A 21,427-nucleotide genomic window follows, 5' to 3' on the forward strand; every position below is an offset into this window, starting at 1 on the left:
AGTAGTCTTTTGAATTACAACCCGAATTCCGGAAAAGTTGGGACGTTTTTTAAATTTTAATAAAATGAAAACTAAAGGAATTTCAGATCACATGAGCCAATATTTTATTCACAATAGAACATAGATAACATAGCAAATGTTTAAACTGAGAAATTTTACACTTTTATCCACTTAATTAGCTCATTTCAAAATTTAATGCCTGCTACAGGTCTCAAAAAAGTTGGCACGGGGGCAACAAATGGCTAAAAAAGCAAGCAGTTTTGAAAAGATTCAGCTGGGAGAACATCTAGTGATTAATTAAGCTAATTGATATCAGGTCTGTAACATGATTAGCTATAAAAGCTTTGTCTTAGAGAAGCAGAGTCTCTCAGAAGTAAAGATGGGCAGAGGCTCTCCAATCTGTGAAAGACTGCGTAAAAAAATTGTGGAAAACTTTAAAAACAATGTTCATCAACGTCAAATTGCAAAGGCTTTGCAAATCTCATCATCTACAGTGCATAACATCATCAAAAGATTCAGAGAAACTGGAGAAATCTCTGTGCGTAAGGGACAAGGCCGGAGACCTTTATTGGATGCCCGTGGTCTTCGGGCTCTCAGACGACACTGCATCACTCATCGGCATGATTGTGTCAATGACATTACTAAATGGGACCAGGAATACTTTCAGAAACCACTGTCGGTAAACACAATCCGCCGTGCCATTAGCAGATGCCAACTAAAGCTCTATCATGCAAAAAGGAAGCCATATGTGAACATGGTCCAGAAGCGCCGTCGTGTCCTGTGGGCCAAGGCTCATTTAAAATGGACTATTTCAAAGTGGAATAGTGTTTTATGGTCAGACGAGTCCAAATTTGACATTCTTGTTGGAAATCACGGACGCCGTGTCCTCCGGGCTAAAGAGGAGGGAGACCTTCCAGCATGTTATCAGCGTTCAGTTCAAAAGCCAGCATCTCTGATGGTATGGGGGTGCATAAGTGCATACGGTATGGGCAGCTTGCATGTTTTGGAAGGCTATGTGAATGCTGAAAGGTATATAAAGGTTTTAGAGCAACATATGCTTCCCTCCAAACAACGTTTATTTCAGGGAAGGCCTTGTTTATTTCAGCAGGACAATGCAAAACCACATACTGCAGCTATAACAACAGCATGGCTTCGTCATAGAAGAGTCCGGGTGCTAACCTGGCCTGCCTGCAGTCCAGATCTTTCACCTATAGAGAACATTTGGCGCATCATTAAACGAAAAATACGTCAAAGATGACCACGAACTCTTCAGCAGCTGGAAATCTATATAAGGCAAGAATGGGACCAAATTCCAACAGCAAAACTCCAGCAACTCATAGCCTCAATGCCCAGACGTCTTCAAAATGTTTTGAAAAGAAAAGGAGATGCTACACCATGGTAAACATGCCCCGTCCCAACTATTTTGAGACCTGTAGCAGAAATCAAAATTGAAATGAGCTCATTTTGTGCATAAAATTGTAAACTTTCTCAGTTTAAACATTTGCTATGTTATCTATGTTCTATTGTGAATAAAATATTGGCTCATGTGATTTGAAAGTCTTTTAGTTTTCATTTTATTAAAATTAAAAAAACGTCCCAACTTTTCCGGAATTCGGGTTGTACTACTTAACATAGCCTACTGCTTTGGAAAATGAACGAAAACAAAGTGAAAGTAAAGTCTGTCGTGAGTGCATGAATACAAACACACAATAACACATTTGCATGAGAAAACTCTCCGAAAAAGCACAAAAAACACTCAACAGAGTACTTTGACAAAACAAATCAAAAACAAGAATGAAACAGTGGTACATATCTGATAAAGCACTGGTATTTATGTCTTGAGTCGTTAGGCGATGTCCCGGTAAAATCGATTCTCACACAGATTACAGCCAACGGATTGATCATTTATATTATTCATACTATGTAAATCATTATATAATTATACAGTTCATAAAGATAGTTGCACTATTTTTTTTTATGTTGCACTCTGAACATTTCTCACTCATTTTGTGTGTAGTTTGCGAATCATTTGCACTCTTTTTGCACTGTATTCTTGAAGACAATTTGTGCAATTGTTTTTACTATATGCTGCATAGTTTGTGTTTGTTGTTCATACTCAGATTGAAAAAAATATTTCTCAGAAGAAGAAAAAAGAAATGCAATTTATATTTAAAAGAAAATCGAAATGAATGTTTTATGCCTTCATTTGATAACCAGAAAAATGTAAATACACAACAGAATTTCTGAGGGGAAAAAAACATTTCATAAGGCTATTTTAAGAAAATGTAATAAATGAAGTTGTTTTTATGCATTTAAATAATTACACATGCTAAAAAAATAGAACATGGTGAAGAAAAAATAAAACATTTCATAGGGCCCTAAACATGTAATTTTTGTTAAACTTTTAATAAATTGCTGTGAAAATGTATAAGTGTTATGAATTAAATTAATTAGACATGCTTTTTGATGAATACAATTAAATGTAACCATTAAAAAGAAGTTGAGAAAAATTAAAACGGATTTTATAGGGCCCTAAAAAAAGGAAAGTAATGAGTAGTGAAGTTACTTTTCAAATGCAGTAACTAGTAAAGTAATCGCATTACAATTTACAGAAGTAACTAGTAACTAATTAATTTTTTTTTAGTAACTACCCCAACACTGCCAGTAATGTCAATTAAACATGCAGGAAAAATTTGAATATTGCAGTGGAAAAAAAGCTCCAATCAGTTATCTGGATGCCAATGATGTGAACAAATGTAAACATGCTCTGTTCTGATTGGTTGATTCCAGGGCTTCCATTTGTGAATATGCAGTTTATTTCTTCTGTAAGTTAACTTGAGACAAGCAAGACCTAAACTCAGCAGTTTCATCAGTTTTGTCACTTTTTTTTTTTTTTTTTTACAAACTGCTGCCGTTTGTTTCACGTGTCTCTAAAACATAACCAGATGAATTGCTTTCTTATTCCATTATATTAAATGGTATTTCTTATTTCCTGTCTTTTTCTGGCATGGTTCTTCCTCACCCTCCTCCTCCAGCAGTCCATGCCTGATACTCCCTCCTCTCTCCATCACAATTTAATGGAAATGATCCAAGTGTTCAGGGCGTTATGCAAATACGTGCTATAGATTTTCTTTTTCATTATAAGTACATTATTAAAATCAGCTCTCCTCTCCCTGTTCCCCTCACCTCCTATTAGAAGGGCCCAAAGTCTCCCTGTTGGCAGTCACCGACTGTCAGCAGTGGGTCCTTGCTGCAGCTAGTGATTTATTGATGTAAGTGGGAAGCTATGAAGCCGACTTTGTGACAGCTCCGAGCTTTTAAAATTGAGCATGTCATCCGGCTGATGAATGACTACAGGTTGAGCTCACCCAGCGGCACAATATGTCAACGTCCACGCTTATGAGAGACCCAGTGGTCCATAGGCGCTTACATCGACGAGGGATATATACGAGGCTCGCCAGTCTGCCCTGTCCCACGTATTTGGACAGATTGTGTTAAATATGAAAGTCCTGGGACAATTTGAGATTTGATCTGATTAAGCACTTGTTTTGAAAGGTCTAAAAATTTGTCGGAAAACGAATACTCCTGTTTGATGAAGTTCAAGTGATGAAGATGTTTTCCCATTAAAAAACAAAACAAAAAAAAACAAGTCAAAGTATTTTGCACATCAGGGAGTATTTTACAGAGAAACACTATCTAAATAACAGATTCCACTGCCACTGGATCTTTCCAATTAATGAAGGCTGGATATATTTTAAAGTTTATTAATTTATATAGGGCTGTAGCTATCGAATATTTTAGTAATTGAGTATTCTACCAAAAATTCCATCGATTAATTGAGTAATCGGTAAAATGTGTTTTTGCTTAATTAAAGTGCAATATTAATTATGGAAGAGAAAATAAGACTCCTGGGTCTCTTAAAATGAACAACTAAGTTTCCTTTTTTATATATATTTTTTTATTTATTTTTTTAAATGCATAGAATGCAATGCATACATCAAAAATAATCATTTAATTATTACCCATTGTTTCTCTGTCTGTGCTTGTACTGTGTACAATGACAATAAAGTTGAAGGATGAATTTAAGGGCCATTCAGTTGGGGTTTTAAATAAAGCATTTTCTGAGATGCACATTAAACATTAAACACATGAAACATTAATTTATTTTATTTTATTTTTATTTATTTTAATTATTGAAAATTAAGCAAACTTAGCTTTTTGGTAAACAAAGGGGATTTACTAAGAAATGTTGTGATTAAACCATAAAAAAAAGAATGTTTGATTTTTTTTTTTAGTAGTAGTAGGCTATGTACATTCTGCTGAACAATAGTAATACATATCTGGCAAATAATTGTTTTTAAACTAAACCGGACTTTTATTTTGATGGGTTGATGTACCTTTATAGTTCTGTGTATGTGATGTGACGCTAGTTTTACTTAAATCAAACGCCAAATGCTCATTAAGTGACAGTCAGAGCAGTTCTGGAGATGTTGTTCATGTGTTCACGTCCTTATTTAGTGAGACAGCAGACGCTGAAATCACCGCGAGCGTCATGCGCGCTTCAGTGTGTGTGATAATTTGATGTAAGTGCAATGACCTATTTTTGATTAATTCATTCAAAATTTGGCAAATTCCGTGCCATTCCGCGTTAAACTGTAAATTCCGTTTTTATGGATTCCGCATTTTCTGCATCGCCGAAATCATAGGGCCCTAGTTGTGGTATGCCAGCTCTATCTTGCAATGGACACACACCACGATGTTCTCTTTACGTTTGCCCGCGTCCTCAAATCAAAACACTGCTGACTTCTTGCAGTATGCGATTTCGGACCCAGCACTTGTGTCTCCTTCCGCTTTGTGGGTGACGTAAACGCGTTGCGGCACATTAAAAAATCATTGCGAAAGAACCTGACGTGAGATTTAAAATAAATTAAAAGAGGCTTCGAAGCAGAGGAATTTGCCTTGATCATTTTTTGTAATCGAGTTACTCGAGTTACTCAAGGAATCGTTTCAGCCCTAATATAGTCTAGTATAAATGAGTAGTTCCTGACAGAGTGCTGATGTGTGCATTAATTAGTGACTATATCTACAGGTTGAGCAACATATTATATCAGTAGGTAGCAGCAAGTTTCAATTGAAAAATTCATTGAATCATTGACAGCCATTGATTCAATCGATTCGTTCAAAAACTCAGTTTGATTCAAGAATGAAACAAGCTACTATAAATGAGTCATCTATCTATCTATCTATCTATCTATCTATCTATCTTTAATGCGACGTGTTGTACATTAACAATTTTGAATAGTTCAAAATTAAGGCAAATAAGCTAATTTAAGGGAAGTCGTGGCCTAATGGTTAGAGAGTCGGACTCCCAATCGAAAGGTTGTGAGTTCGAGTCCTGGGCCGGCAGGAATTGTGGGTGGGGGGAGTGCATGTACAGTTCTCTCTCCACCTTCAATACCACGACTTAGGTGCCCATGAGCAAGGCATCGAACCCCCAACTGCTCCCCGGGCGCCGCAGCATAAATGGCTTCCCACTGCTCCGGGTGTGTGCTCACAGTGTGTGTGTGTGTGTGTTCACTGCTCTGTGTGTGTGCACTTCGGATGGGTTAAATGCAGAGCACAAATTCTGAGTATGGGTCACCATACTTGGCTGAATGTCACGTCATGTCACTCATTTGAACACTTTGTAGTTGTCAATCCTTAGTGGAACATGTGCATTAGTGTGATGTTCAATAAAATTCATATAGCCTTCTATTAAGCATGACATAATTGTCCAAATACATTTTGGGTTCACTATATATACTCACTGTCTTAACAAACTACTGTCTTTCAATTCATACAGAGACAGCTATATATATGTGTGTATATATATATGTGTGTATTATAAACTGTTAATCTAGTGTTTTTCCTTCAAGGAACTGTTCACAGGAACATTAGTTTTTTAATTCTGTCCTCTTTTTTACTCTCTCTCCATTAGCCGTCAGTAATTATAAAGAATCTTAGTTGAAATAGGGCAGAGCTTGACTGGGTCGGTGCCTTCTCACTGTAGGACTAGAATAACAACATTCTATTCCCGGCAGGGGGCCGATCAACAGTGGCATCAATCAGTGTAATAGGAACGCGCCAGGCTTTGCCATTAATTGTGCGCCTGGGCATGCAGAAACACAATTAGAGCAGTGGAAATTAGGCCATGTGTTTAGCAACTTGTAGGGGTCATGCTGGCATTCATATGTCATGTAGCAGGCTGGTGGGATGTTTAGAGTCAGTACGGGGTCTTTCTGCACTTCTTTGACAGTATGTTCAATATGTTTAGCATTAAACTTCTGCTTCTGGTAATGAATGGGTCATAGGATCTGAGTATACATTCTGTTCTCCTACTGCCCACTCACTTCGACTCATTCCACAAGAAGCATTTATTTTTTTATTTTTTTTATTTTTTTATTTGTGGTTATAGTACTATTTTTGATTTTAGCATTTTTGCCTGTTTTATTAGGATGGAGAGAGATGGAGGGGACATGAAATTATGGAATATAAGGGCGGAACATAATTTAAGATGGAATTTGCATCAGGAATGAGAAATGTGTCAGTACCTCAATGTGAACTATATTTGAAAGCATGTTTTTTTTTTTTTTTGTAGTTTTAAAAAGGTTTTGTTTGCAGTATTTTTACATTACCTCTAATTATGCAACATTTTCCACAAATATCATCCCAGTATGCAATTTTCCGTCAAATTTGTGCTTCCAGCTGGCACTTTTATTTATTTATAAATGTTTTGAAGAACTTGTATTTTTATTATTAATATTTATTTTCTTATATTTTATTTCTAGTATATTTGTATTTGTTTGGTATGTGCTTTTTACATTTGTATTATTATTATTTTTATTATTGTTATTGATGACAATAATAATGTAAGTCCTTTGCAACATTTCTACTTTTAATGTAATTTAGTTTTCATCAAATATTTATATTATTTATATGCTTTTTTAGGTTTGTTAATTTTTTTTAAATTTTACATTTTTATTTACATAGTTTATCATGTTTTTATTTTAATTCTAGTGTTTCTTTTTTTTTTTTTTTGGTATGTGCTGTTGTAATTTTAATAGGCAAACCGTTTTTAATAGGCTATTTATGATTAATTTATTTACTTATTTAGGTTTAATTCAGTTTTTGTTTGTTTCCAGATAGATTTAGTGTTTAAACTTGGCAACTTTTCTAATTATTATTATTATTATTTTTTTCATTTAATATGTGTATTTTATTCCAGCTTAATTTCGATAAACACATTTCTTGAATAATTTTAGTCATAATTAGCAATAATAACCCTGTTAACTGCTAGACCTTATTACTATATGTTGCACATATATAGAAGTAAAGAGTCACTTTAGGAATAATACAATCTAATTAAACTGAACTGACTTGTCTGCTCTAGGTATTTGGATTCTTATTGTACTTGAACCTCTTTGAACTCTGTGTATTTCTGGGTTAGATTCAGTGATTGGGGGCAATCTTCTCAGAAAGTCTTTTCAGATCTCATCAAAAGCATCAGTCCTGTTATTGAGCATCAGTGTGATGGCTCCAGTCAGTAAACAGCTTCTGATGCTAACTGTCTTTGTTCTGTCTTTTTTAGCGACTTGTCGAGATGTACAATGCAATCTTCAGACGTTTTTTGACTCTTGTCTGTTCATTTAAAGATTTGAACAAGGATGACTACTCCACGACACACTTGACACTTTTCCATTTTGTCTTTTTTTAATGCACATAGAATTACATTGAAATATGTCTCAGAATACAGAATAAAAAATAATAATAATCCCTCTAGGTTGTCGCTAACTTTTTTGAACAAGGATCCATTTCATATTTTCATAACTGTTTATGAACCTGCATCTCACTTTTCAGAGCTCAGTGGTTTGGTTTAATGGTTAAATGCTTTATTAGAAATATCTGTGGAGGAAATGAAAGAGAAACCTAGATGGTAAAATGTGAGTCTGCTGTTGCGTTCATATAGCTTGCACAATACAGAAAGATTCTTCGGACACCCTAGCTATTTGAGATAGACTTCTGGGGTCCACTGACCTTAGCTTGAGATCTGCCTTCCTAACGGCTCTTGAAATCTCTGGAGATTGAAGGTATATTTTTTCCATGGCTACTGACTAGAGCACATAGTGGAGCAGAAACTTCTAAATGAATTCCCTCCAGACCTGAATGGACTCATCTCAGCCATTAGGATTCCCTTGAGATTCACCTTGAAGCTTCAAGTCCAAATAATTCCATTTGGACACATTTTAATGTGTGTTGTGTTTCACGCACTGCTTGCTCCAGGTAACTGCTGAACCGCGAATGATCTGTGCTTTTAACTTCCGCCAGGTGTCTTCTCTTGTATCAGTCTGTTGTAGGAGATTTTGAGCCATAATAATGCATAGCAGAGATTTGGAAAGATAGTATTTGGATAAATATAATTTGTCTGATATATTGTCGGAATGCATCTCAAAGACACCATTCTTTTTTGAAAAATAAATCCTTTGTCACTTTTGATCAATTCAGTATGTATTTTGTGATTAAAAATATAATATATTATTACATGTATTTCCAAAACAAACAACTAGACATTTAATTAAAGTCTATTAATTTGTTTTTGTCAAATATTTGGCAAATGCATTTATATAGTACAGTATATATATATATATATATATATATATATATATATATACAGTACAGACCAAAAGTTTGGAAACATTCCTATTTTTAATGTTTTTGAAAGAAGTTTCTTCTGCTCATCAAGCCTGCATTTATTTGATCAAAAATACAGAAAAAACAGTAATATTGTGATATATTATTACAATTTAAAATAATTGTTTTTAAATGTATTATACTTTAAATTATCAATTATTTATATGATGCAAAGCTGAATTTTTAGGCTCATTATCACATGATCCTTTAGAAATCATTCTAATATGATGATTCATTATCAACGTTGGAAACAGTTCTGCTGCTTAATATTTTTTCAGAACATGTCATACTTTTTCAGGATACTTTGATGAATAAAAAGTAAAAAAAAAAAAAAAAAAAAAAGAAGCTATGTTTTTAAAATATAAATATTTTGTAATCACAATATACGCTACTGGTCAGTAATTTGGGGTCAGCAATTTTTTTTTCTTTCTTTTTTTTTAAAATAAAATCAATACTTTTATTCAGCAAGGATGTGTTAAATTGATAAAAAGTGATAGTAAAGAAAATATATTATTAGAATATATATTATTAGATTTTTTTTTATTTTGAATAAATGCAGTTCTTTTTAACCTTTTATTCATCAAATATATTAGACAGCAGAACTGTTTCCAACACTCATAATAAATCAGAATATTAGAATGATTTCTAAATGATCATGTGATAGACTGGATGTTACATGTGACACTGAAGGCTGGAGTAATGATGCTGAAAATTCAGCTTTGCATCACAGGAATAAATAATTTTTTTAAGTATATTCAAATAGAAAACTATTATTTTAAATTGTAATAATATTTCACAATATTACAGTTTTTTCTGTATTTTTGATCAAATAAATGCAGGCTTGATGAGCAGAAGAAACTTCTTTCAACAACATTAAAAATAGTAATGTTTCCAAACTATTGGTCTGTACTGTATATATATATATATATATATATATATATATATATATACTATTCCTTATGATGTGATCCCCTTCACTGTGTTTATGTGAAATAAATATGTATTCCATTTTCCATAATCGTGCTCTCTTTAACTCATGAAAACTGATTTCAAGACTATGCTTTTTTGCTCAGTCCTTTGAAAAGCACAGCTGTATAATGAAATACAAATCACAATGACAAATCAGTTATATTCAGAGAAAAGGCTCTTAACTGAGATGAGAAAAATCTGGCTTTAAATGGTTACATGGCTTTAACTTAACAGAGCGAATGATTGCATGTTTTAATGGCTGCCAGTTTTTAATGGCTGCCTCTGTCTTTTTTCTCTATCTCTCTTTTTTATTTTTTCTCAGCTGTATAGTTCATTTGACTTTGGCCGAAAGTGGCAGCTGGTTCACGAGCGAGTGACTCCGAATCGCTTCTACTGGTAGGTGATACATTCACAATCACACCTCATCTCCATTTCACACACGATGTCACTAACTTACAATTTTATGGGCGAACAAGGAGAGTTTAGTCGAGTGATGGTTGACATTGATGCGTTCGTGATATGTGAAACGAGTTTGAGCAATTGAGAAGATGGATACGGTTAAAAGTTGTGTCCTATTTTTGCCTGCTTTTATGATTAGAAAATGCAGAGGCTGTTGTTTATGTCGACGTGAGATGAAAACCACAAAGATGTTTGAGCTCTAAGACCTTTGTTGCACAACTCCTCTCCATTCAGTATCAAGACAATAAAAGAAAGGGAGAGAATAAGAATGGCAGAGGAAGATGGAAAGAAAAGAGAGGCATAAAGATGGCTGAGGAGAGTGAAAGAGAAACGGATTGTACTCCACAGTGCATCTAGACTTTAAATTTTTACACATAAAGAAATGGATAGAACTTTTGAAAAAAAATAAAATAATAATCTTTAAATGATGTACACCAACATGGTATAACTCTTGTAGGCCTGGGCAATTTGATCAAAAATGTGTGAAATAATAATTTCATAAACTACATATCCTATATTACATGAAGTTTGTTGCCATATTGAGATATATTACTACTTGCTTTATCTAAGTAGCCTCACTTTTATTGGCTGCCTTCATTAAACTATAAAATTACATTTCTGATATGTACGGATGTCTTTCTTTATGAATTTCTTTATTTTCAAACTTTAAATCATTGAGCTTTTAATTTAGACTCCGGTCATATTAACCTTAATTAAACTGTCATATACTCTATTACATGAAGTAGGTTGCCTAGCTTTGTAACCCCTTGTCTGAGAATGGAACATCTATACAATGGCTTTTGTCAACTTTGTCAGAAACATGACTTTTTTAATTTTTATTTTTTATACACATTACAAAATGGAAGATTAAGTTTAGCAAGAACAGTATTTATGTGACATTTACACAAATACATCCACATTCTTTCTTACCAAAGTGTACAAATCACACAGGAAGTAACTAAGATTATATGTAACTCAGTGCTAACCACAGAGGAATGTTTTAGACTGTTAGTGAGTTTTTTTTTTTTTTTTCAGAAGTTTGTCTTCAGTGGTACAAGGGTACAGCCCACTTGAGCTATAAAAGACACTCTCTAGTTAATGGTAGGGTTGTTTAAGGGCTGGTGCACCACACAGTCATGTTTCCAACAGGTGTCACCATTCTCATTTCCATTATACTCCTTCACTGTCTCCATCATGCACAAATATACACCTACAAATACATGGGTTTTAGACACGCTTCTGGATACAGCTGTAAATTGTGCTTTGATTCTTTTCCCCATCATGTGGCATTTGTGGAAGTGGCACCTCACAACTCTTTTTTCACTTTGCTGGCTGAAATGGACCTTCGGTAAGACATCTGTTATGGATTTTTTATTTTTTTTGTCGCTCTGGTGTGTCTAATGCAGGTCAGTAACCGGTCTGGACAAGGAGTTAGATCTGGTGCACATGGAGGCCCACACTCCTGATGGACGTGAGTTGCTTCTCTCTGTCTCTGTCTGTATTCTCCAACACTGTCAGCTTAGTGATGCGAAATTTGATTCATAACAGTCACTAAAATCTTTAATTAGGTATGCTAAAAAAGACACTTACCCCAGGTCTTATTATATTATATTATATTATCACAAATAAATAATTCAAAACATATTTTTCCTAAGTTTGGAGTATTATGAGTAAGTCATTTTATTATTCACTCAACATTTTTATTTGAAGAAAATGCTGGCAAATCCTTGCTCATGCCTCAATCACTCTGGTTCATTTGAAAAAAGAAAGAGTCAGCTGAATCTTGCTGATGCCTCACTCATACTAATCGTTCTGAAACAACATTTCCCAGTTCTTTAGCAAACTGTATTTTCATTCAGTCTCACTCAGAGTCTCGTTCAGACTCAAATACTGACTAAGTGGCTCAGTGAAGAGGTATATTTCTTTAGTGCGCTCGTCCATTCAAAGAAATGCTCCTTCACTGCATATCATAAGGTTATTTTGAATTCCCTTTTTTCCCACCCCTTCCTCTTACATCTCATCTACTGATCTACGGTACACTCCTACTTCAGTCCTGATGTTAGAGGAGGAAAAGTACGGTGGCCGAGACAGCTCAACACGCTGCAACTTAAGAAAACACATGCAGATTGAAAAAACATCAGCAAATGAAGAAAACATCTTCATCAGTTTGACAACACAAGTGTTGCGAATCCTCACAACACATGCATATAACGAAACACGCTGCAATTCAACACAACACATGCATATAACGAAACGCTCTGCAAATCCTCACAACACATGCATATAACAAAACGCGCTGCAAATCATCACAACACATGCATATAACGAAACGCGCTGCAAATCATCACAACACATGCAGCGAAACGCGCTGCAAATCAACACAACACATGCATACAACGAAACGCCTGCTAATACTTCACAACACATGCAAATTAAGAAACGCTGCAAATCCTCACAGCACAAGCACATTAAGAAACAATTAATGAAGCATTGCAAATTTATTTTCATTAACCTTGAAATTATATTTAGCTGAAGATATAAAAAGTTAGCCTTCTTAAGTAACGTTTTACATTTAATCATGTAATTACTCAGCTTATTTAGGCAATAATATCCAAAAGATAAAGGAATCATGGTGTTTAAAAAAACACCATGAAAAAAATAACTCACCTTTCAATTCACCAACAACTCCACTAACCAGTAGCCACTGCACGATAAGCAAATCCAAGCCGGGTCTGACACTTTTTGAGGTCCCCTTGAAACATTTCCATTGTGGTCAGTGCAATTTGCAGCGCGTTTCGTTATATGCATGTGTTGTGAAGGATTTGCAGTGTTTCTTAATATGCATGTGTTGTGAAGGATTTGCAGCGCGTTTCGTTTATGCATGTGTTGTGAAGGATTTGCAGCGCGGTTCATTATATGCATGTATTGTGATGATTTGCAGTGTTTCTTAAAATGCATGTGTTGTGAAGGATTTGCAGCGCGTTTCGTTATATGCATGTGTTGTAAAGGATTTGCAGCGCGTTTTGTTATATGCATGTGTTGTGATGATTTGCAGCGTTTCTTAATATGCATGTGTTGTGAAGGATTTGCAGCGCATTTCGTTATATGCATGTGTTGTGAGATTTTGCAGTGCGTTTCGTTATATGCATGTGTTGTGACGGATTTGTAGCACTTGTGTTGTCAAACTGATGAAGATGTTTTTGTTTTATTTGCTGGTGTTTTTTCAATTTGCATTTGTTTTGCAATGTGCAGCGCGTTGAGCTCTCTCGACCACCGTAGAAAAGAGATGAGAAGAGAAACTGTGAGCTTTGGAATGAGGATAAAGCCAGTCCCGCAGGCAGCTAGGCAGGATTACCGTAATGATAAACACACCATCTGATAGCAGATTAATACAGGACCTGGAATCTCTCTGCCTTACTTTTTCTCACTGGTTAGAAGCAGTCAGAGGTTGCTGGACTCAATGCCCCCAGAATCAGAATCTAATTAACGTCTAGAATCCTCTTTCTGTCTCTCCTTAAAACAGATTGTCAGTATGTGACATGCAGAGCTCAAGCCTGCTCTGAATCCAGTAGGACATATCCATTTTCTGGTTATATTGAGACCAACTCACTTGTGGTTCAAGATGAATATGTGTTTGTTCAGGTAAGAACTAGAAATCACTTACTTTACTATATTAATTATATATTATCATATATAATATATAATTACCTATTATACTATAATTACCCTCAATACCACGACTTAGGTAACCTTGAGCAAGGTATCGAACCCCCAACTGCTCCCCGGGCGCCGCAGCATAAATGGCTGCCCACTGCTCCGGGTGTGTGCTCACAGTGTGTGTGTGTGTGTGTGTGTGTGTTCACTGCTCTGTGTGTGTGCATTTCGGATGGGTTAAATGCAGAGCACAAATTCTGAGTATGGGTCACCATACTTGGCTGAATGTCACTTCACTCATATATATATGGGATGTGACGAGATCTCGTGGCACAATCCGACTGGTTTTGCGAGAACGTGACAATAATCCTCGCAAAACAATTTGTTGTGTTTACATAAGAGCTGCAAGATTAATCGTTTAAAGATGGCGATCTCAATTAAAACACCCACATGATCTTATTCCTGAATGACAACGATTCAGCTACAGTATGTCTATTATGAATGTTTCACATCAGGAGTGTCAGTGGAGCGTGAGAAGCATGTTTTGTTGCTGCCCATGTTAATTACTCATTCATTCTGCAGGTGATCCAGAAAGAGCAACACAGTCTTTTCAACCACACATAATTATTTTTATGTTAAAAACATTTAGATAACAGAAGTACTGGGATAAAATTTTATAGTATGGGTATAAACACTTCTCTCTACAGTAGCGATCAAAACAAAAGTATCTATATCGCAATGTCCTCTTTTTAAAAGCGTTTAAAAAAAGTATTTGTCATTGAATTGTTCATTCAAAAGATTCATATTGAGAAACGTCTCGGTTACGTATGGTAACCCTCGTTCCCTGAAGGAGGGAAAGGAGACGCCACGTCGGTGACCGTCGAATATGTGATATCGCTTCGATAGACCAATCTACTTTGAGTGTAAACTAAATGAGCCAATGCACATTGGCATGCAATTATTGCATCCAGCTGCTGCTGATCACTGCGTGAGTATAAGAAGGCAGCAGGTTCAATGCATTCCAGTTTTTTGCTGAGGAGCAAAACCGGCAGCTCAGCGGCGGTACAGCATCCATGGTGACGGGACGTGGCGTCTCTGTTCCCTCCTTCAGTGAACGAGGGTTACCATACGTAACCGAGACGTTCCCTTTCAGTCGGTCACTCTCGACACCACGTCAGTGACCGACGAATATGGGATCCCTTTCAAAGCGCCATGGGTGCTGCCCCTTCCAGTGCCCTGTGCGAGCCGCCTGCACCCTTATTAGGTTAAGGCCGGGGCTCAGAACAAGTAGCTCCACTCACCATTGTCAAAGCACTACCTCACTGGGTGAGATTGGATAACACTGAGAAAACATACCCGGTCCGCTTGGAACCGGGATGCTGCGGAAGCCCCATCCTTCCGGAGGGAGGTCTCGGAGGCAAATACACATATAGCATCCGTTTAGGAGTATATGGAGAAATTTGAGGTGATTAAAAACCCTCTTGGGAAGGCAGAAGTCTGCCGGGGAAACACGCGCTCTAAGGCTATATCGTGGACTATACACATACGAGTACCGCTTAGGTCTCAATATGGAACCCAACCTTCCATGGTTCTCACGGATACATCATGATTGCCGGGTGCCGGACGTTCCGCCACGTCCAGCTGCTTAGGGTGATGGAGGATCTCAACAGGTCTACAGTACGGACACTCTGGAGCAGTTTAAGCAAGCCAACACTAACCGGGGCCTCTCAGTGCCACTACCCGTTTGAGGTGAGAACACAGGAGGATACCGGCTCTACACGAAGGCTATAGAACCTAGCAAACGTGTTAGGGGTCGCCCAGCCCTCAGCTCTACAAATATCTGTCAGCCAGGCGCCACGAGCCAGCGCCCAGGAGGATGCAGCACTTCTAGTTGAGTGAGCTCGCAACCTGAACGGGCAGGGCACATCCTGAGCCTGATAAGCCAGGGTTATGGCATCCACAATCCAGTGGGCCATCCTCTGCTTAGAGACGGCACTCCCCTTCTGCCGGCCTCCGTAACAGACAAAGAGCTGGTCTGAGGTCCTGAAGCTTTGTGTCCGGTCTACGTAGCACCTTAATGCTCACACGGGACAAAGCAAAGCCAGGGCTGGGTCTGCCTCCTCCAGGGGCAGCGCTTGCAGGTTCACTACTTGGTCTTTGAAGGGTGTTGTGGGAACCTTGGGCATGTAGCCAGGCCGGGGCCCCAGGATTACCCGGGAGTCAGCCGGCCCGAACTCTAGGCACGAATCGTCGACCGAAAATGCATGCAGGTCCCCTACCCTCTTGATGGTGGCCAGTGCAAGCAGGAGCAGAGTTTTCAATGAAAGAGACTTTAGCTCAACTGAATGCAAAGGCTCGAATGGGCCCTGCTGTAGTGATTTAAGCACTAGAGACAAGTCCCAAGAGGGTATACAGGGGGGCCGGGATGGATTTAACCTCCTGGCCCCTCTAAGGAACCTGACGATGAGTTCATGCTTACCCAAAGACTTCCCATTCACGGGTTCATGGTACGCAGCAATAGCAGCAACCTGGACTTTGAGGGTGGAGGGAGACAGCCTTCGCTCCAGCCCTTGCTGCAGAAAGGACAGCACGACCGCAATCGGGCATCTTCGGGGGTCTTCTCGGCGAGAAGAACACCACTCGATGAACAGGTTCCACTTCAAGGCGAAAGCGTGTCTCGTAGACGGTGCTCTTGCCGAAGTGATGGTGTTCGCTACCTCTTGGGGTAGGTCACCTAGAACTTCCGCGTCCCGTCCAGGGACCAGACATGGAGTTTCCAAAGGTCTGGACACGGGTGCCAAATGGTGCCCCATCTCTGAGTCAGTAGATCCTTCGTCAGAGGAATTGGCCAAGGAGGGGCTGTCGCAAGGAGCACTAGTTCGAGGAACCAGGTCCGCATGGGCCAACATGGCGCTACTAGCAAGACTTGCTCGTCCTCCCGGACTTTGCACAGTGTCTGTGCGAGAAGGCTCACTGGGGGAAACGCATACTTGCGTAGGTCCCGCAGCCAGCTGTGTGCCAGTACGTCCGTGCCGAGAGTTCCCTCGGTCAGAGAGTAGAACAACTGGCAGTGAGAGGTCTCTGGAGAAGCAAACAGGTCTACCTGAGCAGCTCTGAACAGCCTCCAAAATCAGCTTGACCGTCAGGGGATGGAGTCGCCATTCTCCCGGGAGCATTGCTCGAGACAGCTCGTCGGCTGTATGACTGAGCAGGCCTGGAATGTGAACGGCACGAAGTGACCTCAGAACCTTCTGACTCCAAAGGAGGAGGTGGCGGGCGAGTTGCGACATGTGATGAAAGCGCAGACCACCTTGTCGGTTGATGTACGCAACAGTCGCAGTGTTGTCCATTCGGACCAGCACATGCTTGCCTCGTAAGAGACCTTTGAGACGGTTCAAGGCAAGGTGCGCTGCTAACAACTCTAGGCAATTGATGTGCCACTGCAGTTGCGGGCCCGTCCAAACCCCTGAGACTGCATGCCCGTTGTACATGGCCCCCCAGTCGGTGGTGGAGGCATCCGTGTAAACCACAGCATGCCTGGAGATCTGCTCTAGGGGCACCCAGAGAAATGCAAGATCTGACCAAGGAGTGAGGGCTTGGCGACAGGCCGGTGTAACTTGGACCCGGTGAGTGCCACGCTTCCACGCCCACCTCGGGACTCAGCCATAAAGCCAGTGCTGGAGCGGTCTCATATGTAATAGGAGTGCTGTCTGTTCAACCGAATCTAACTCCATACCGAGAACAGAGATCCTCTGCCACGGCGAGAGTTTGCTCTTTTCCCAGCTGACCTGAAGGCCCAACAGGCTCAGGTGCCGGAGCACCACATCCCTGTGCTCGCACAACTGATCTTGAGACTGTGCTAGTATCAGCCAATCGTCTAAGTAGTTGAGAATGCGAACACCCTGCTCTCTGAGAGGAACGAGAGCTGCCTCCGTGACTTTCGTGAAGACACGGGGAGACCGGGACAGCCCGAAGGGCAGGACCTTGTACAGATATGCCAGTCCTTCGAACGCAAAGTGCAGAAAAGGTCTGCGGCACGGAAGGATGGACACATGAAAGTACACGTCCTTCAGGTCGATCGCTGCAAACCAATTTTGGGGACGGACACACCTGAAAATGCGTTTCTTTGTCAACATTTTGAACGGTAGCCGATGGAGGGCCCGATTCAAAACTCGCAGATCCAAGATCGGCCGTAACCCACCGCCTTTCTTGGGTACAATGAAGTATAGAATGTAAAACCCTGTCCTCATATTGGCTGGAGGGACCGGCTCTATTGCGTCCTTCGCCAGTAGGACTGCGATCTCTTCCCGTAAGACAGGGGCATCGGACGCTTTCACTGTAGTGAAGCGGAGGCTTGTGAGCAGGCCGGAGTGTGGTGCGAGTGTGGGGTGCAGGGCTCACCTGGTTCCACGGGTTGGCAGAGGGTGCGTGAGTAGGGCCTTTGTTGACGCTCTCGAACTGCCCGCTTCTGCCATCTGGCGAAGGAGGAGGATGAGTGAGGTCCGGTGCTTGGCCGTCCGCAACTCTCCGTGCCCTCCTGGAACCCAGAGAGGGAGAAAACTGCAAGAGGAGTGGTGGTCCCCAGAGGGTTGGTTCCCTGCGGGGTTTGCCACCACTGTGACCCTCAAACCACCCGCGCTACTGCCGGAAGTGGTTCTCGTCTGTCGGCCGCCAGAACGAGCCCCAGATCGCGGCCGCGGCAATGGGACTCCGCCCCCCTGAAGGTAACCGAGCCTGGTTCGCAGCTCCGAGATGGTCATATTCCCGCAGTGAGAACATGACTCATCCACGAAAGCCACCTCAGCGTGCTCGATGCCCAGACATGTGAGGCAGCGATCGTGACCATCACCCGTAGCCAGGTAACGACCGCACCCAGAAACGCACAGGTGAAACGGCATCCTTATAAGGTCGATCCGTCGTCTTTACAAAGACGCACCCGTGAAGCTCTTTTAGAGAAACTTGCTCTTTAGGAAATGCTCTTTTAGTGCTGAGGCGCACAGGGGAATTGGCCGCTTGCAACACGACAGGGGTAGTGCAGCCTGAAGTGTGCAATCCACTCGACACAGGAACGACCGCCGCTGAAGCGCCGTCTCGCCAACACACGAAGCTTCCGAGAGCGTGCTGAACTCGTAGTTCACAGCAGACACAGTTGAGCAGAGCGATACTAACGCTCGGCTCCGAAGCGAAAAGCTGGAATGCATTGCACCTGCTGCCTTCTTATACTCACGCAGTGATCAGTAGCAGCCAGTGTTTGGAATAACGGCGTTTAAAAGAACGGCGTTAGGTAACGACGTTATTTTTTCAGTAACGGGGTAATCTAACTAATTACTTTTCCCGTCGTTACAACGCCGTTAACGTTACTGAATGTTAAATGCGGTGCGTTACTATGCATTGATTTAATATGCAATCCGAACGCACCCCTGGCTCACACAGCGAGTGAGCAGGTGGGTTAATAACGAGATAAGCGATTATGATTGGCTAAGGCAGAGTCATGTGTTTCATGGTAGTCAATCAGAGCCAGTGTTTTTACACACACGCGCCAGCGGCGCCAAACACACACAGTCACACACACGCAACAGCTACACAGAGATTCGCAGCAGCAGCAGAAATGGAGCAATCCGATGAAAAGTTGGCATTTTCAAGGTGGAGATATAAGCACTACTTCAAATTCATTGTAGTCAAAGGCAAGAACGTGCATGTAATGTGTACATGTAATGTGTGACACACGCATCTACAAAGCTAGTGGCCAAAAAAACTTTTCTTACAAAGAGTGCAGGATAAAACTCTTGCTGTCTGTTGACGTGCAGTAAATCTCGAAAGTTATGTACGAACACCTGTCTGTTCTACTTATTTCAACTGACTTATGAAAACTGCTAAAAAAAAAAAAATTCTTTGACATAGCAACTTTTTTTTTTTTTTTTTTACAGTAACGCAAATAGTTACTTTCACTGGTAACGAGTTACTTTTATTATAGAGTAATTCAGTTACTAACTTGGAACAAGTAGTGAGTAACTATAACTAATTACTTTTTTAAAGTAACGTTCCCAACAGTGGCAGCAGCTGGATGCAATAATTGCATGCCAATGTGCATTGGCTCGTTTAGATTACACTCGAAGTAGATTGGTCTATCGAAGCGATATCCCATATTCATCGGTCACCGATGTGGCATCGAGAGTGACCGACTGAAAGGGAACAGGTCTTTATGAATTAAGACACTGACTTCTTCATTTAATTTGCATTTTTTATTTTGTTCAAATGAATATTTTAAAAAAAATACTTAAGCGATGAACATTTTGTCAGAACCAATAGTAAATTATGTTATTTTGTTTAGTTTTCTAATCTATAATTAATTAAAATAGAAGTTTAATCAGATGAATTTCAGATGAATAAAAGACAAATTTTTCTCTTACATTTTATTGAGGATTTCTTTAAAAAAAGTCTAAAAATCTCGTCTCGTTTTCGTGAACCCAGTCTCGTGTCTCTTCTCGTCTCGTGGGATAAGTGTTTCGTCACACCCCTAATATATATATTGTTTCTTTACTCTAAAGCATCTTCTGCTTTTAAATAAGGAAACATGTAAACTATAACAAGGCCCTCTGTCTTCACTCCTATGGCATTGCTGCTCATTTGCAAGTTGAACTATGCTCATTTTTGTCACATCATCAATGGTTGTCAATGTTCATATTGGCTAAAATCTCCAAATCTCATTGAAAATGAATGACTTCTGCTTGCTTTGGGCTGCAGATCATTGTCAGTGTGAATATACTTTAAATAAATAGTTCACTAAAAATACTCGAGGGGAAAAGTCAAATGGTAATAGCCTAAATTTCCAATTCCATTTCAGGGCAGTTTTTGAATATATTAATTTCTATCTGCATGAAAACAATTGTCTTCGAAACAGTACATAACATGGTGGGGACTAGACAATGGGCACCTAGAGAATAAAAATAATTGCATCCAAAGTCATGGCCAAAACTTCAGACTGGGAATTATAAATGACAGTATTTCCGAGCCAACAGAAAGTTTCCTCACATTGATGGCAAGTTTCAAAACATTTACTCACAACCCTCTTGGAAGTCTAACAGCAGTGCAGATAACAAGTCCTGCCAATAAGGAGTGGACGTTCAACCCAAGTGTTTTGTCACGCCACATCACAGTCCAGAGAATGTGAAACAGAAAAATCGATCATCCCAATTTCTTTCGAAGTTCAACTGCCCTGGAAAGCATCGATCCTGCCCGCTCCTTCCTTCTGTTGCACGCAGAGCGGCTTTTTGGAGACACGTCGGACATGCTGTTTGTTTAGAACTTTCTCCAGACCGCCACTCTCTTTCTCTGCCTCTTTCTTTCTCTGCCTCTCTCTCCTCATTTATTGAATGCACGTTACCGTCTAAGAAGCATAATTGTTTCTGACATATAATCAGGGAGCCATTTTATTCCCATGTTCAAATAGGAATCCTGTTGGGTGTATATATGCTCTATAATTGAAATTATTAAAAGAGGTGGAATGAATATTAAACATGTCTGATACTTTGGCAGGTTGAAGTATCTTTTGTGCTGCGGAAGAATTCTTTCTTTCATTCTCTATTCCCTCTTGTGCAGCTGTAGATATGACAAGCTT

The 21,427-nt window shown here is 39.6% G+C and overlaps 1 protein-coding gene across 1 annotated transcript in view; it reads left to right on the forward strand.

The window, feature by feature from the left end:
* The window catches only part of sorcs3a (sortilin related VPS10 domain containing receptor 3a), a 230,070-nt gene that overhangs the window by 165,236 nt on the left and 43,407 nt on the right, over positions 1 to 21,427 (forward strand). Inside the window, exons 5-7 of the mRNA XM_059554602.1 lie at positions 10,019 to 10,092; positions 11,562 to 11,626; positions 13,679 to 13,797. Of these exons, the coding sequence (XP_059410585.1) occupies positions 10,019 to 10,092; positions 11,562 to 11,626; positions 13,679 to 13,797 (258 nt within the window). The remainder of the gene's footprint in view (positions 1 to 10,018; positions 10,093 to 11,561; positions 11,627 to 13,678; positions 13,798 to 21,427) is intronic.

Source organism: Carassius carassius, chromosome 7 (assembly GCF_963082965.1).
Source record: "Carassius carassius chromosome 7, fCarCar2.1, whole genome shotgun sequence".
In the NCBI taxonomy this organism is placed as follows: domain Eukaryota; kingdom Metazoa; phylum Chordata; class Actinopteri; order Cypriniformes; family Cyprinidae; genus Carassius; species Carassius carassius.